The 15,633-nt window shown below is 31.9% G+C and overlaps 1 protein-coding gene across 1 annotated transcript in view; it reads right to left on the bottom strand.

The window, feature by feature from the left end:
* Positions 1–4,770: 4,770 nt before the first annotated feature.
* LOC127701167 (potassium voltage-gated channel subfamily C member 2-like) overlaps positions 4,771–15,633 on the bottom strand; it is a 68,501-nt gene continuing 57,638 nt past the window's right edge. The window contains exon 3 of the mRNA XM_052204995.1: positions 4,771–12,120. Coding sequence (XP_052060955.1) covers positions 10,978–12,120 — 1,143 coding nt within the window. The 3' untranslated portion in view covers positions 4,771–10,977. The remainder of the gene's footprint in view (positions 12,121–15,633) is intronic.

Genomic DNA, 15,633 nt, shown 5'->3' with positions numbered 1-15,633 from the left:
GGTCAAGTTCATATCTCAGATACTATAAACAGTAGGTCTACTATATTTGGTGTATGGAATGATTGCAAGGTGTAAATGTCCAACTGGTAGGTGTTAACTGACCTTGACTTCATTTTCATGGTTCAGTGGTTAAAGTTAAGTGTTTGTTTTTTGGTCTGTTTTTTCTAAGTATTTATGCAATAGGTCAATTAAATTTGGTGTATGGAAATATTTTACGATGTACATGTCAGTCTGGTAGGTTTTATTTAACCTTGACCTCATTTTAACGGTTCATTGCTTAATGTTGATTTTTTATGTTTTGGTCTGCTGTTCTTCAACTATAAGCTATAGGTCAACTATATTTGGTGTATGGAATGATTGTAAAGTGTACACATTGTATGTCTGTGTGGCATTTATCATCTGACCTTGACCTCATTTTCATGGATCATTGGTCATTGTTAAATTTTCCTGGCTAAGTTTGTTTCTTTGATACAATATGCAATAGGTCAACTATATATTTGAAGCATTGAATCTTTGTAAGGTGTACATGTCTGTCTGGCAGGATTCATCTGACCTTGACCTCATTTTTATGGTTCATTGGTCAATATAAAGTTTTCATGGTTTGGTCTGTTTCTTGTATACTATAAGCAATATGTCAACTATATTTGGTGAATAGAATAGTTCTAAGGTGTACATGTATTTCTGGCTTGATATATCTGACCTTGGCCTCATTTTCTTTGATCATATTAAGTTCATATGATTTTTGTAGTTAAACTTTATATTTAGGACATAAAAACAATGATCAGTAAAGTAGGCAAGACATTTCAGTGTATGCACTCTTGTTTCAATTGTGATCTTTCCATTTCTGTGCGGCAATATTTCAGCAGCAAGCAGCTGCATATGGAGTATATATCTCCATTTTGTTAAGATATTCCAGAGCTTGCGTTATCTATTATGATTTCCTGGATAAATTGTGTTGCAATAGTAGCAATATACCAACTTCACCTGCGTATGGGATATACATTTCCCAACTCATTCGGTATTCAAGAGCTTGCAGCTGCTAGTCAGACTTTATAAAACGTCACCAGTGTTTGAGCAGAAAATTTAAGGAATAAGGGTTATGTCATAGAACGTCTCGTCCTTTCTTCTAAAAAAGTTCATCGAAAGATACCAAGACCTTGTTGATAAATATTCAACTTCACAAATAATACATGATGGTCTTGAAGTATAGATTATAGGTACTGACGTTGTTTATCACCTTAATTACGTGTTATAGTGTTCTTGTTTTGTCTTTGTAAATTATTACCCTTACTGTTTAGTCCATTTTTTGGTAATATCCCTTTGGCGTGGCTCGGAACTCATACATCCCGTCATTGTGTTATTGTGCAATGGTCAATTTTTGTATTCTTGTCCTTCATTTTTGCCTATGTGCTATGTCTATATGCCATTTTGTTTTTTCTTTGTTGACATATTTGTTTGTTTTTATAGTGATTAAGATTATAACACAACGTTGACTGCTATACTACTATTTTTTTCATTTTTACCTATTATGTCTGTTTGTTTTGTTCACACATTGTTGTCAATATAATGGAATTTTATGCCACTGTCATACAAGTGAGAGGTATAGCTAGCTATAAAACCAGGTTTAATCCACCTTTTTCTATATAAGGAAATGCCTGTACCAAGGCTGGAATATGACAGTTGTTTAATTTCCATTCGTTTTATGTGTTTGAGCTTTTGATTTTGCCATTTGATAAGGGACTTTCCGTTTTGAATTTTCCTTGCAGTTCGGTATTTTTGTTATTATACTTTTGCTACTTACACGGACGTTTTTAAACCAAGGTTTTCAAGTGGTGAAGTTGAAGTCAGTCCTTCGAAAATTGATGAACATCATCACGAGTTGTTTGACCGTTATGGAATATCTGTTTCAGAGATGATGACGGAAATGTTCCTATTGTCGTAACTACAATTACTATTTACCTCGAATGTGACATCAGCGAATTACACTTATCACTGAATTTGTACTTACTTGAGCAACACGACAGGTTCTAGGTGTGGAGTAGGATCTACTTACCATACGTGAGAGCACCCCTGGTCCCAGCGGCATAAAACTTTCTGAGTAAATTCATTTTGCTCAGCCTGAAAATTTTCTCAATTTTTTTTATTCTCAGCAAAATACACCGCCATAAAAATATCAATATTTCCTTACTACAGGCACATAAATAATGTGGCGGGGTTTAACATGTTTGTGATCGCTCAACCCTCTCCTAACCTAAATCAGTGGTGTAACAGTACAACATAAGAACAAACTATAAAAATCAGTTGAAAAAGGCTTAACTCATCAGATCGACACAAAGGAGAAAAACATCAAACATAAACACAGACCGGACGTGGCAGAGTATTTATCTATCCCTCATCCTTAACTACAAAAAGGACACTTAGTACAGATCTGAGAGTACTCGCAGTTACTGACAGCTAGTTCAAAGCCAATAAAAACTTATAAAAAAATCATGTATCTAAGACTAAAATATCAACCAGTACACATCCAACATCCAATGAATTTAGTGTGAAGACGTTATTAACAGTCAGAGAAAAACATGACCTAGTGCAATGTCAAAATAAAGGTATCGACAGATTGTAGTACCGTTGAAGTGCATATGTGTATATCATAACTATTTAGTATGATTTTAATTTACTGATAACAAAATCGATTTTTATAATAATAAAAACAATATTCAAAGATCTAACTACAATGTTGAACTGTTAACCTTTTAAAAATACATATATTACGCTCATTGAAATCCAAAACGTCACTACAGACACGGGCATAACGAACAAGTTGGGATATATGAACACCGTAAGATTGTGCCAGAGGAACATCACCGTCTAAAAAAGGAAAATTAACAATAGTGAAAGAAAAATCATACTTTTTGTCGTACATTTTTGTGTAGAGGTTCTGGTGTGAAACTGAAATATCTAAATCTAGGAAAAGACACTTATTGCCGTTAATATTTGATTTATTCAAAGTAAGTTCCTGTGGGTAAATTTCGGCAGTATATTTAGAGAATTCTTGATTATTTAACGAAAACATATCATCAAGATAACTGTAAGTGTTGTTGAATTTAAATGGAATTTAGACGGGTCTTTACTGAGTTTAGCCATAAACTGTGATTCATAAGAGTACAGAAACAAGTCTGCTATTAAAGTGGCACAATTGGTGCTCATAGGAATACCTACAATCTGTCGATAAACTTTATTGTCGAAACGTACATAAATGTTGTCCTCTCATCACACCTCCAGTAAGTATATCTAGCATATTTACCTTTTTCGTTTGAGAAAAAAGCTTTATATGAGTTGAAGCAAATACATTTGCAATTAGATTTATCGAGCGACCATTTAATTAAATAGGAAAACTTTTGTTTGATAAGATTGTGTGGATGTGTAGTGTAAAGAGTAGAAAAGTCAAAACTGATTAGCTTGCTGTCTCTGCAATATCCTTTATATTACGTTTAATGCGATTAAAATAGTCAAAAAACGAAAAAATTCAATGAAAAATACTTGATAGCAAAACGTTAAATTCACCGGTCACTTACTTCCTCCCTCTTTAGAGGTCAATGTAGGACGTCTGCTTAATACGAATAAAGAACAAAATTGAAAAGAAGAACACAATTGGGGGAATCGCATGAACACCAAAAGGAGGAAGAACGATAGCGTTGACATACGACCATTCTGGGAGTTTTTTGACAACTTTCTGCTAAAGCAGAATGTCTGAACAAAGTATATTTTGTTTTAATTAGACTTATCACCAGGTTTGTACTTACATGAGCAACACGACGCCACATGTGTAGCAGGCTGCTTACCCTTCCGAAGCACCCGAGATCAACCTGATTTTTGGTGGGGTTCATGTTGCTCAGTCTTAAGTTTTCTATGTTGTGTTTTGTATACTGTTGCTTGTATTTTAGACTTTTTTTGTGCCATGGCGTTGTCAGTTTATTTTCGACTTATGAGTTTGAATGTCTTTTTGGTATCTTTCGCCGCTCTTTGCCCTTGCCTATATTAAAATTTTTGCTGTATGTTTTTAAGTAAGGATAAATAGGTCAAATATTATAATATTTTCAATAAGGTTATTTTTGTTTGTTTGTTTAATACTGACTCCGTTTAATTCTCCATTAATAACTTACTGTACAGCCTCTTTATGAGACATCTGTCCCCTAGAAACCAAATTACGTAGAAGTTAACAATTATATCTCACCATACGGCCTTCAAAAATTAGCATAACTCATACGACATAGCAGCCATTAAAGGGCACCGAGAACACACATGTAAAACTGACGGCCTTTCTACAAAAATTGGAATCGTATATACACATGTTTTGTTTGATGTCATGATAAATCTTACTTTTAAGAGCCACACTGATTCCAACAACAAATGCACCGGAGATGATATCATCAAAACGCAGATTTGTTTTATTGACAGCATGTTTGTTGAGTTTGGGGAATTGATATGCACAATTTATGAGCTTGTCAATCAATGAAGAACGCATTGCAACATTAGATATTGTGAATTCATTATTATTCGTGGGATGGTGATTTTTGTAGGTTTCCTAGGTACAAGTGAACCACGAATTTTTAAAAATGTTCAACGCAGTACAAACCATCTACAGACTTGTATGCAGACGTTTGTAAAACCGCGAAATTAAATATACACGAAAATACAAATTTTCCCTAATCTACCATCAATATTGGTACCCACGAAAATAAATTATTCATAAAATAATAAATAAATACAAAATACCATGTTGTAAAATTTATTAACAAAATGTGTTTTACCAGCAACTGGTGAAAAAGACAATATCACACTTGCGGCAAAAAATGAACTGATAAGGAAAATACTTTTAAAAATATCTAAGTTCATTTTATCTTGTTTAAAAGAACTTGCCATTGAGAACCCTCAGATGAGGATTTTTTGTTAAAATTTTTTATTTGGTTTTGTAATCACCAAAAATGGACGAATAAACTCATCATAGATACCAGGGTTAAAAATTTGAACGCAAGACGCGCGTTTCGTCTACAATAGAATCATCAGTGACGCTCGAATCAAAAAGTTAAAAAGGCAAAATAAATCACGAAGTTGAAATCGAAGAGCATTGAGGACCCAATATTACTATATAATTTTTCGTGTTTAGCTGTAATCCAAACAAATATGAAGTTAAACGATTTTCTACATATCATACGGTTGATAACAGCACACTTCTCACTAGTGTTCAGTTCAACTTTAATAGGATTGTTTTGAGAAACTAATTGTTTAATGAGGAATCATCGGTATCGTAATTTAAAAAAACAATCTCAAATAAACAGCCTTCAACTACGTAGTTGTTTTGGGCTTGTTTGATCAGTTCAAAGGAAGAGTTATTATAATAGCCATTATTTAGCCCCTAAAATTGCAAAAGCACAATTGTTCAGGTCAATGATTATGCTCACCAAAAAGGTTATTTTACCGAATTTAATAACTTTGAATAAGACATCTCGTAGAAGAACAGATTTTCGGGTAAAGCATTAGCGGATATCTATATATGAGTGACAATATCTCAAAGTGAGGCAGTGCTTGCAGTTCCGGAATAATTTCAAAAAGTATTAGGCCTTAATGCAAATATTTATCAAGTTAAAAAAAATAAATAGTAATATGTTGCCTACTAATTTCTTATCAACAATTGACGTATGGTATTTGATAAATTTAATTCAGAATCCAAAGGGCCATAAAAGTCGCCTTATCATAGCATCTTCCCTACAAAGCAATATATAATGGTATTAGCAATGATATAAACTTTCATGTTTTCAATTTTTATTTCCGTTATAACTCACATCAATCCGAGCAAGACTTTTAAAATATATATCGGAGAAGAAAAACCCCAACTGACCTTTATACAGATAAAATGAACTTAGTAAAAACATTTTATGTAACATTGATAAGCCCATTTTCATACACAATATAAATTAATAAACAAAAAGGATTTAGACTTATTAAAAAAAAAGAATGGATCCAAAGAAGGGTGTTGAAACTTAAGGTTAACAACACTCTTACTTGGAACCTAATCTATCATTGAGAATTTAATTCATGAACGAATGCTAATAATTACTCGTTAACATAAAGACAAAGTTCATCTTGGAGGACGAACAAAAAGCCTTAAATTGAGACTATTTACAGACAATAAGATTTTCTCAAGCGTCTGAATATTTAAACAATCGTGTGTAAAAATGGGCGACACTATGAAAATTATATCATCAAAGCAACAGTGTCAACAAGCAAAACATATTTTTACAGGTTGCATAGAATACCCTTTGTGCATGACTATTTACAGTCTATTCAATCACAGACACAAATTGAAAAAAACAATATACACAAATGTAAAAAAGTATCTGACATTTGGCAAATAACATAATGTGGTAAAATGTATTATATTAAAAGATGCAACAGTACAACTACAAGTAAAATAGTGTTTGATAAGTCTCGATTTTGCAGCATTAAATGCATTCTTCGACATTGAGCTTTTGGTATTTCAAGTCCAAAACAACAGAAATATAGATATTGTTAGACGAAAAGACTATGCATAGTACAGCAAATTATTCTGATGTTTAACGGTCAAAGTTACAATTTAGGCGTTTTGAATAACAAAAGCGATTCAACTTAACCATTTCTCTTAACAAAATTTCAAAGGATATAAATCCAATTTAAAGTTACCAGCTTCAACTTTTTTCAAATTGTTGTTTGTTTTCTCAAAGTTTTTCCAAAACGTTTGCCAAATGGTATCTATCTTTCTGAAACTGCTATCATTTTTAAATCATACTTTCGTGAAAATAATTGTTTCAAATATGTTGACTGTTAAAGATTGAAGTCATTTTCAACTAGTCTTGGTTATAACAATCAATTGATATGTTAGGTGCTGTTTGAAAATATTGCAAATTGTAGGACAAATGTCCGGTGTTTAAAATATATGGTTAGAAAAATGTGCACAATCCTAGCTATCAATATCTATTAGTAAACAACAATGTATCAAACACTAATCTAACACGTTGATAGACTCTATAGCTATTACACACGCTTCTCAAATGCCCTATAAAAATCACTCCTTAAGGATGGTCGCTGCTCTTGTTTTTGATTTTTTTGCCAGATATTCGGAATCCTCTGGTTTTATCCATGTAGTGCCATGAAAAAATTTTGCCCACTAACCCCTACTTTTCTTTTCATAATTTGATTAAATATAGTTCAAAATGCCATCTTTGAAAATCTTTTTTTTTTCATACTTTTAGACAGAAAAAAGGTGCGGATGTTAAATGTAAGAAAAATCTAGAGAGGATCATTTCCCGCCAAATTTTCAATGGTTTATATCTCGAAAACAAGCACACGGACCCTTCATTTTTATCTGCTTTTTTATTTCCTTTATTTATATTCTATCAATTCATAACAGTCTTTTAAAAAGCTTATTATTTTGAAATAGAGTAGCGAACATCCTTAAATGTTAAAAACATTAACTATTATACCAGATTAAGAATCCAAATTATTATCCTCTATTTAAGGGTAATAGTTGTATGCTCTATTGATCTTACCTACAATATCAGATTTTGAATGATATTGAAGTTAAAGAAAATGAAAGATGTAGTGTCATACCTATTATAATATGAAATGTCAGGCAAATGTATCTGATTTTACAGATTAAAGGACAAATATAGGAGTTAACAAATTACACTGTATATTGTATGTTTCTCAAGGAATAACTGTTGGTATTTACCGTGCCCGCCTCTATACTATCGATAATCATTGTAAAAGGCGTGTCATTGAAAAATAAACCTCTCGCCAGTTAAGTCATCAGTATAACAATGTGTAATAACGATAACTATTTGGTCATAAAGATACAGCATTTCTTTCCTGAGTAACTTGGTTAGGATATAAATAACCTGTAATGTTTCTTAAAGCTAGTAAATGTTTCCAACAATTATCTACCCTTAACCAACTATAGCCAACCGTTTGGTTGTAAGGATCAAAATATATCTTTTCTGAGTGATTTTACAACTGAATTTCTCAAATTACTAGGTGAGTAATAATTTAAAATTAATTTTGCAGACATTTTCTGTTAACAAAAGGAATGTTTCATGAAGTTTGTATGTTTTTCATGATATCAAGAGGTAAACATGTTATCATTAGTGTGCATAGAACTCCCAATTTTAAATACTTGACAATGACCAGGAAAACATTCATTCAGGAACTTTTTTCTTAATGCCACCTGAGAAGCGTGAATGAAGAAAAAAGTACGAAATTTCAAATAAACAGTGATTTTGTAAATGTGTAACAGTCGAGTGACACAAGGCATTGGATTACTTGTTATTGCACCCATCTAAAACACCGCTTTACCATATATCATTATATGTGTGTTCAGAAAAAACGTACGGTGCAATTTCCAACCAATAAATGGTCAAACTTAATTTTTATATACGAATAACATGAACGGTATAAATTTTACTACAAGATATAAAATGATAATACTTTGTTCTTGAATAATAATTTGATGAAGGAAAACATATAAACCAACCAGTACAAGAGACCAAATCTACCCAAAACGTACAAATGAAATCACATTTTCTAAAAAATTGCACATATGAGTTTCGACATTTTAGTTGATTCCAGATCTTTTGATAAAGCAAACGAAAGATGAAAAATAATAGAAATAACAATGATAATTAGTGAAAATAGAGAAAAAAATAATGAAATTCATTTCGTTTACTCCTGTCACAAAACAGGAAAGACAGGTGATATTCTTGTAAATTATATATATCAAACATAGTCATGTGACGGATGGGTGTAATAACGTTCTTCACTCAGAGCCTCAACGCAATCACTCAACTAAAATGATTGACATGACATGTACATTTAAAGACAACGGTGATGACTATATGTTGGAATGACTGAATTAACTACAACAGAAAAAGTGATTTCAACATGAATTGATCCAAGTATTTAAAAACACCCATTCCAGTTAACGTTATTCATTTGAATACCACATGATAAATACTTAAACATTCAAAATATTAAAGTCAAACATTCTCTGTAGTGTATGCATTGTTGATAAGGTATGACTCATTTCGCTTGTATTTGTTTCACTTACAGGGTCGAATTTAGGAAAGGGACGAATGCGTATAGTATTTGACAATTTGGTTATATTTCTAATCGGCAATTAACAATCTGCTGGTTCAAATATGAATACTAGTATTTTAATGTTAATTTTACATGTAAACAATTGCATTAAAGGACATCAAATTTTAAATGCATTTGTATGTATCTACATGAAAATGCCATTTGTTTTTGGTTTTGTTTCGGAATTTCTGTCTTTTTTTATTTGATGTATTGATATTAAGAATTAGCCCAAAATAAAATATAGCTTCATTTTTAATTATCTTTAGGCATTTGTAAATAAATAATATACTTCGAAATCGGAACTGTGTTGCATGTATATAAAACTTTAATAAGGACTTGAAGCTTAAACGGTGTATATTCTGCTAAATAAAAGACAAAAGTTTGTATTTAATCCCTTCTGTTGAATAAATTTATGGGAAATTATTACTATATTTTTAAGATTTCATTTAGTTAGATTTCGTTCATACTAAAATCTGCAGAGACTTTAAGACCAACATTACTGGTAGTCTCATTTAAAAAGTAAAAAATAAATTTTAATCATAAGACACTTAAAAAATTGCATAAGCATATACTCAGATAGAATATGTGTACCAAAAATATAATTTATAATTAAAAAGAAAACATAACAAAATTGAGAATGAAACCAGAGATCGTGGCTATTATTATAAAACGTTAACTCATAAGAACTGTTTGAAAAGATGAACAGCTGAAATGTATAGTAAATATCGTACGAAAAGTAAAACAATAGGCAACACAAATGTTGAAAAGTAAAAAAATAGGCAACACAAATGTTGAAAAGTAAAACAATAGGCAATACAAATGTTGAAAAAACACTACGAAAGTAAAGAAATAGGCAACACAAATGTTGAAAAAAAAACTACGAAAAGTAAAACAAAAGGCAACACAAATGTTGAAAAAAACACTACGAAAAGTAAAAAATAGGCAACACAAATGTTAAAAAAACACTTGGTTTTCCAATGCACACTACAGAGTATATTTTAATTATTAAGATGTACAGCAACAAAAACGAATCATGAGCCTAGTATAAAGACAGGACTCCCACCTTTTCACAAATAAAACATCCAACCTCTATGGATTGCAAAATTTTGTATTTCATTGATGAAAGCATTAAAAAGTCCCCAATACGCAAACTGCGTACGTAAACAAGAGAGTCGAAGATAAAGCTTAATCATGCCTCATTCAGATTTCATTATGTACATTAACTTTAAAATGTTTGAAAATCTTCTAAAAATATTAAAGGTTTGTTCAAGGAATTAATAAGTATTATGTTTAAGAAGTTGATTTCAAAGAAAATGACGAAAACGAAGAGGAGGGAGTCCAGTCCTAAACTATGGCCAGCAACAATGTCAAATTATTTTTTTACATGTAGGACATAAATCGATTGAGCAAAATGGAAGCCAATTGTGATAAATTTTCAAATGAATTGATTTTACTCAACTCATATCATTAATATATATGTTTAAGAAATAAGGTTAAACATCGATTTCATTGCATTTTTTCATCTATATGTTGAAAAGTATGTTTTTCCGAAAATATTTCTAATGATGAATAAGAAACCAAATTAAAAGTGCTTTCTCGAGAACAGTCAATGCTTGGTACCAAGATGAAATGAAAATGTCAAAATGCGCTCGGTGCATATAAATAGAAGTTTAAAATCTACAGCGCTTTAGTGTTTGAAAGACATACAGACGGCAGCAAATGAAGTTTGACCTTATTAAAAAAGTGTTAAGTCATTTTAAATTAAGAATGTTTGAAGTGAATTTGAGCAACATCGTTTATATTCAAGACTTGTCAATAAGAGTTCATCTCACATATCTCGTCTATAGAACCTCTATTATATGTTACACCATCATCGGACCTTGCTTTATTACTATTTGTCCTTGTCATTTCGAAATCATTTTCTTCTCTTTGAGAAGGTAAATTTGACATAGAATTCGATTCTGCAATGAAACCCATGGGAGAATATTTATGCTGTTTTTTCTTATAGGAGATTTTTCTGAGGACTGAAGTTCCATTCATATACGTTTCTAATACAACGGACCCATTTGACGGTTTTCTATCTTCAATAACAGTTGGTTCACAACCACCTTCTCCGTAACTTGGAAGCGACAATGTGTCTTGTGATCCAGAATTTTGACTTCCGTCTGAATCCGAGCCACGCGACCGGACATGAGTATAAAACAAGGTGAAATTGTTTGAAATTACGGGAATAGTTAACGCTATCATCAAAACACCAGACACAGCACAACATGCACCAACTACGTAACCATATACTGTAACTGGATAGACATCGCCATATCCGACTGTCGTCATGGTAATCAGTGCCCACCAAAATCCCATGGGAATCGTGGTGAATTTTTCACCAGGTGTCGTTAAATCCTGTAGCTCTGCATAGTAAATGATCGATGCGAAGACTAGCATTCCAATCAATAAGAAAATGGCAAGCATGAATAATTCCTGTACGCTAGCTTTCAAAGCATATATTAATATTTTTAGTGCTTGATAATGCTTTACAAGATGAAAAATCCTGAACATTCTGGCAATTCTTAGTATGAACATGATCTGAATGATAAATTGCTCATTCATATAGCACGAACGCATTTCAGATGTGCTGAAAATCAGTTGCATATACAACGGAACAAGTGCTAATAAGTCAATTATATTCATCATTGAACGAACAAAGCTTAATTTGTTTGGAGCAAATATAAATCGTACTATTAACTCTATTGTGAAGAAAACGGTACAGATCAAATCTAATTTTTCTAGTGCTGGATGTTGCGTCATAATTTGAACAAGTTGTTTTTTCTCTCCATTGCAGTCGATAGTTTCGTTGGTTTTGGTGTGGTTTTTTGTCGGTTGCAATTGTGGCAAAGTTTCTAAAGTAAACCCTAAGATCGAAGTCACTACAAAGAGTAATGATATTACTCCATATATCTGAAAGAAAAAAAATAAGTTAAATGCACTCAATGACATACATGAATAACAAATTAGAGGCAAATATAGTTTATTGATTTTGAAATATCGTAAAGTATAAAGTGGCTATATCAAAGTAAATGTTAAGTGCCAATCTGCCTAAGAATCAGGCAGTGGTGAAAACATGACTCAACTTTACAATAATTTAATTTCAGAGTGTATAATGGTGCATGAATATAACATTCGTTTCCCTTCCCTGTTCTGGTAATTCAAGATATAATTTGGTTGAAATGCAGCAGAATATGACAATCAAGGGGAGATAACTGCGTAATTTGCTATTATTCTAACCAATATGTATCTAGATATTCCTCGAATTACCAGACACGCAGAAACGAAAGACCTATCATTTCTAACTCAGGATGAGGATACCTTCAAAATAGGGTGGTTAGGTCGGTGAGTTTTTTACGGTGCTATCTTGGAGGTTTTTTTGCGAAATTCAATTTCATGCAAGAAAGCCTTCATATAAATTTGCAAGACAAAATTCTAAAATTTGAATACTGATATCGGAGAGACTTTTGTTTTAATCTATCTGAATAATAATATTTGGTATATTAATAGTGCTTTTCGACTTCTGATTTAAGAGGCAAGTAACATGTCCATCAAATTAAAGTAGAGTTTTTATTAATGTGTTTTTTTAATCAAACTCATTCACAACGATCTTAAAAAATAAAAAAAAAATTGAATTCTAGATTATTGCAATATATTACTTTCTGCAAATTCAAACGCATGACAATGTTTTAATTGCACATTTTTAAAAAGTAATGAACCGTGCTGCAAAAGCAGTTGATCAATGTAGTAAATTTAGATGACTTTTGACTATTTTAATGAAACCTTGATTATGATTTTGTTCACCAGTTCGTATTAGTATTATATCTTTGTGCTTAATGCGAAAAGAATGTGTGTACACTTTAGATTCTGAGATCGGACGGGAACGCGTCTTAATTAGAAGTGAAATGTGTCTTTGACATTTCAACCAGCTTAAATAGTGTTCAACCTACGAATAGTAGAAATCTACTGTTGTCAAGATCTAACAAACCTCACGAAGGTGCCAAACAGATAGAAGTTGACTGGAAAGAGGAAAAGAAGAAGGCTAAAAGCAACAGAGAGAAGAACAACGAAAGGGGTGATAAAGGAGATAGGGATGTCTTGGATAGAAGAAGAGAAGACAGTACAAGAAAGTATGAATATGATAACACAAATAAGTAATATCAGGCAAAATGTTTCAAGGTTCAACGTGTGTGCATGGCGTACATTTTATACTTCTATAGCATGTGTTGCGAGCATGAGAGTTGACGAATGACGAAATATGAAAGTAGTAGAATGAGATAAATTGAAATACAGTGCAGTTACAAACAGACAAACAATGTATGTAAAAGCAGACAAAAAAATAATCGAATTGCAGACATAACTTTGAGGTTCTATTTGGTAATATAGCTCTTCAATTGTTTCGGTTCTTTTACATCCTTGGCTTTCAAATATTTGGTTTTGAGCGTTCCTCATGAAGGTAAATCCAGAAAAGTGCTCCAGACGCATGAAATGTATAAAGTGTTGTTTTCTTTTCTTAAAGCAGAGACAAATTTGATAGTAAAACGATCGGTACTGCACGAATTTCAATAGACTGTTTTCATATTACCAACTTTTGACTACGAATTTTACAATTTTTCGACAGGTTACCTTTTTGTGGTTAGACATCCTGGTACGCAGTCAAGTAAGAGCAACCAAAAAAGTAAAATCTAACATATAATCGGTGTAATTTGAGGGGAAAGTCTACTAATTTCTCATGATTTTGTCGTGTATAGAAAATATTAAGCAGCTAATTTTCCCCACAAGATGTACCGATTGAAACCTTGATTTAACTCTTTTACGTTGCTCTTACTTGACTTGGTACAGGATGTCCAACCACAGTGTAGGTAACCAGTCGAAAAAATATAAACTTCGGAGTCAAAAGTCGGATATATGAAAATAGTCTATTGGAGAAAGACTAAATGCTTCGACAGTGTAAGTATTTTCTATATGCATCACCCGTCTAAGTTATTTGCATTCGTAACTGTTAAAAAGAGGAACACAACACAACAGCAATAGACATGTCTGATCAAAGGCACATTTGAAGTAAAATTTTTACAACCTAAGAAACCGTAACAATCAACCAATTTGTTATTGTCACCATACAGATCTTGCATAATGATAATTTATTTTTTTCCGACCCAGTATTGTTGAAGAGGGTTTTGAGATAAGAGTTTGTCAAAGTATGAAACGTTACAAATTGTAGAATCTCATGGCCTAGGGTAGTTGGTATATAATTACTAAAAAAAAATTGATGTTTAGAAAATGAAAACTGAATCATCCTGTTTTTCAGGAGGTTTTGCCTTTTACTGCCTGTAGAATCTATTTAATGAAAAGGTTCCATATAGATATACGAAGCACACATGCTTGTCTCTGTAATAATTATCGTTATTTGTGTAGTCACTGGGATACATCATAATGCACCTTTAAATGAACATCAGCTACGATTTAGACAAAAAAAATAATATCTGATTCTTTTGTTTCAATTATCAATATAAGTTGCATTTTGAAATAATATTTCGTTAAAGGCGGTTAGTTAGGTCCACACTTGTTAAAATTAGCTCAAAACATCGCTGATGTATTATTGACTAGCAAATCAATGATTCAATCTCAGTTGAATCCGTATTCATGTTACTTTTAATTTAATCTCTGGAGATCGGTTACGCAGGCGTGCTCAGCTATTAAAAGGAAAAGAAGGTAAACATTGAAAGTGAAACAATGATGAACCATTTCGTTGACTTATTTGATCCACAAAAAATCATTTTAATACAGATAGAAACGATGATTAGCATAGTTTTTTAAACCTATAAAATGAAATCAAACAGACCTAGAAAAATCCATTTGCACGTGCTTGCTATCTATTAATATTTGTTTTTATGTTAATATCGGATTTTTTTACCGTCAGAAGTTTTCGGAGGTCATCTCGATGGTTAATCGGATAGCTAGATATCTAGACCAAAAACGCTGATACGTATTATTGAGTTCAAACATTGTAAATTGTTTAGTTAAGAGTCAAATCATTGAACATAAATTTGACAGCTAATGCCCCTCTAAACAGAAGGAAAGGTCATTATTAATTATCTGAAGCTGAAAATACATGATTTTCTTGGATTTGTTCTACTTGCATTTCAGATTTGTTTATTCAATTGATTCTAATTTATATGGATATAACAACCGATCCAATAGCAGCGGAGTACTTCTGCAGCCTGACTGTTTTATAATATAAATTTACAATCTATAAATATGTTTTCAAACTCTTCATGTGTATTTGTTATTGGAATCACTGTGAGTTTTATCATACATACACGGCTATCTGCGTTTACGATTATAAGAAAGGACGCACTTCTTAAGAAGATAAAGAAATTTTCAATTAAGAATTTATTGGTGTAAAGTGTATATTCTTATTTTCTT

This window comes from Mytilus californianus, unplaced genomic scaffold (genome assembly GCF_021869535.1).
Source record: "Mytilus californianus isolate M0D057914Y unplaced genomic scaffold, xbMytCali1.0.p SCAF_1, whole genome shotgun sequence".
NCBI lineage: Eukaryota > Metazoa > Mollusca > Bivalvia > Mytilida > Mytilidae > Mytilus > Mytilus californianus.
Note: the sequence above shows the minus strand (reverse complement) of the source record. Positions and strands in the feature narration are given on the sequence as shown.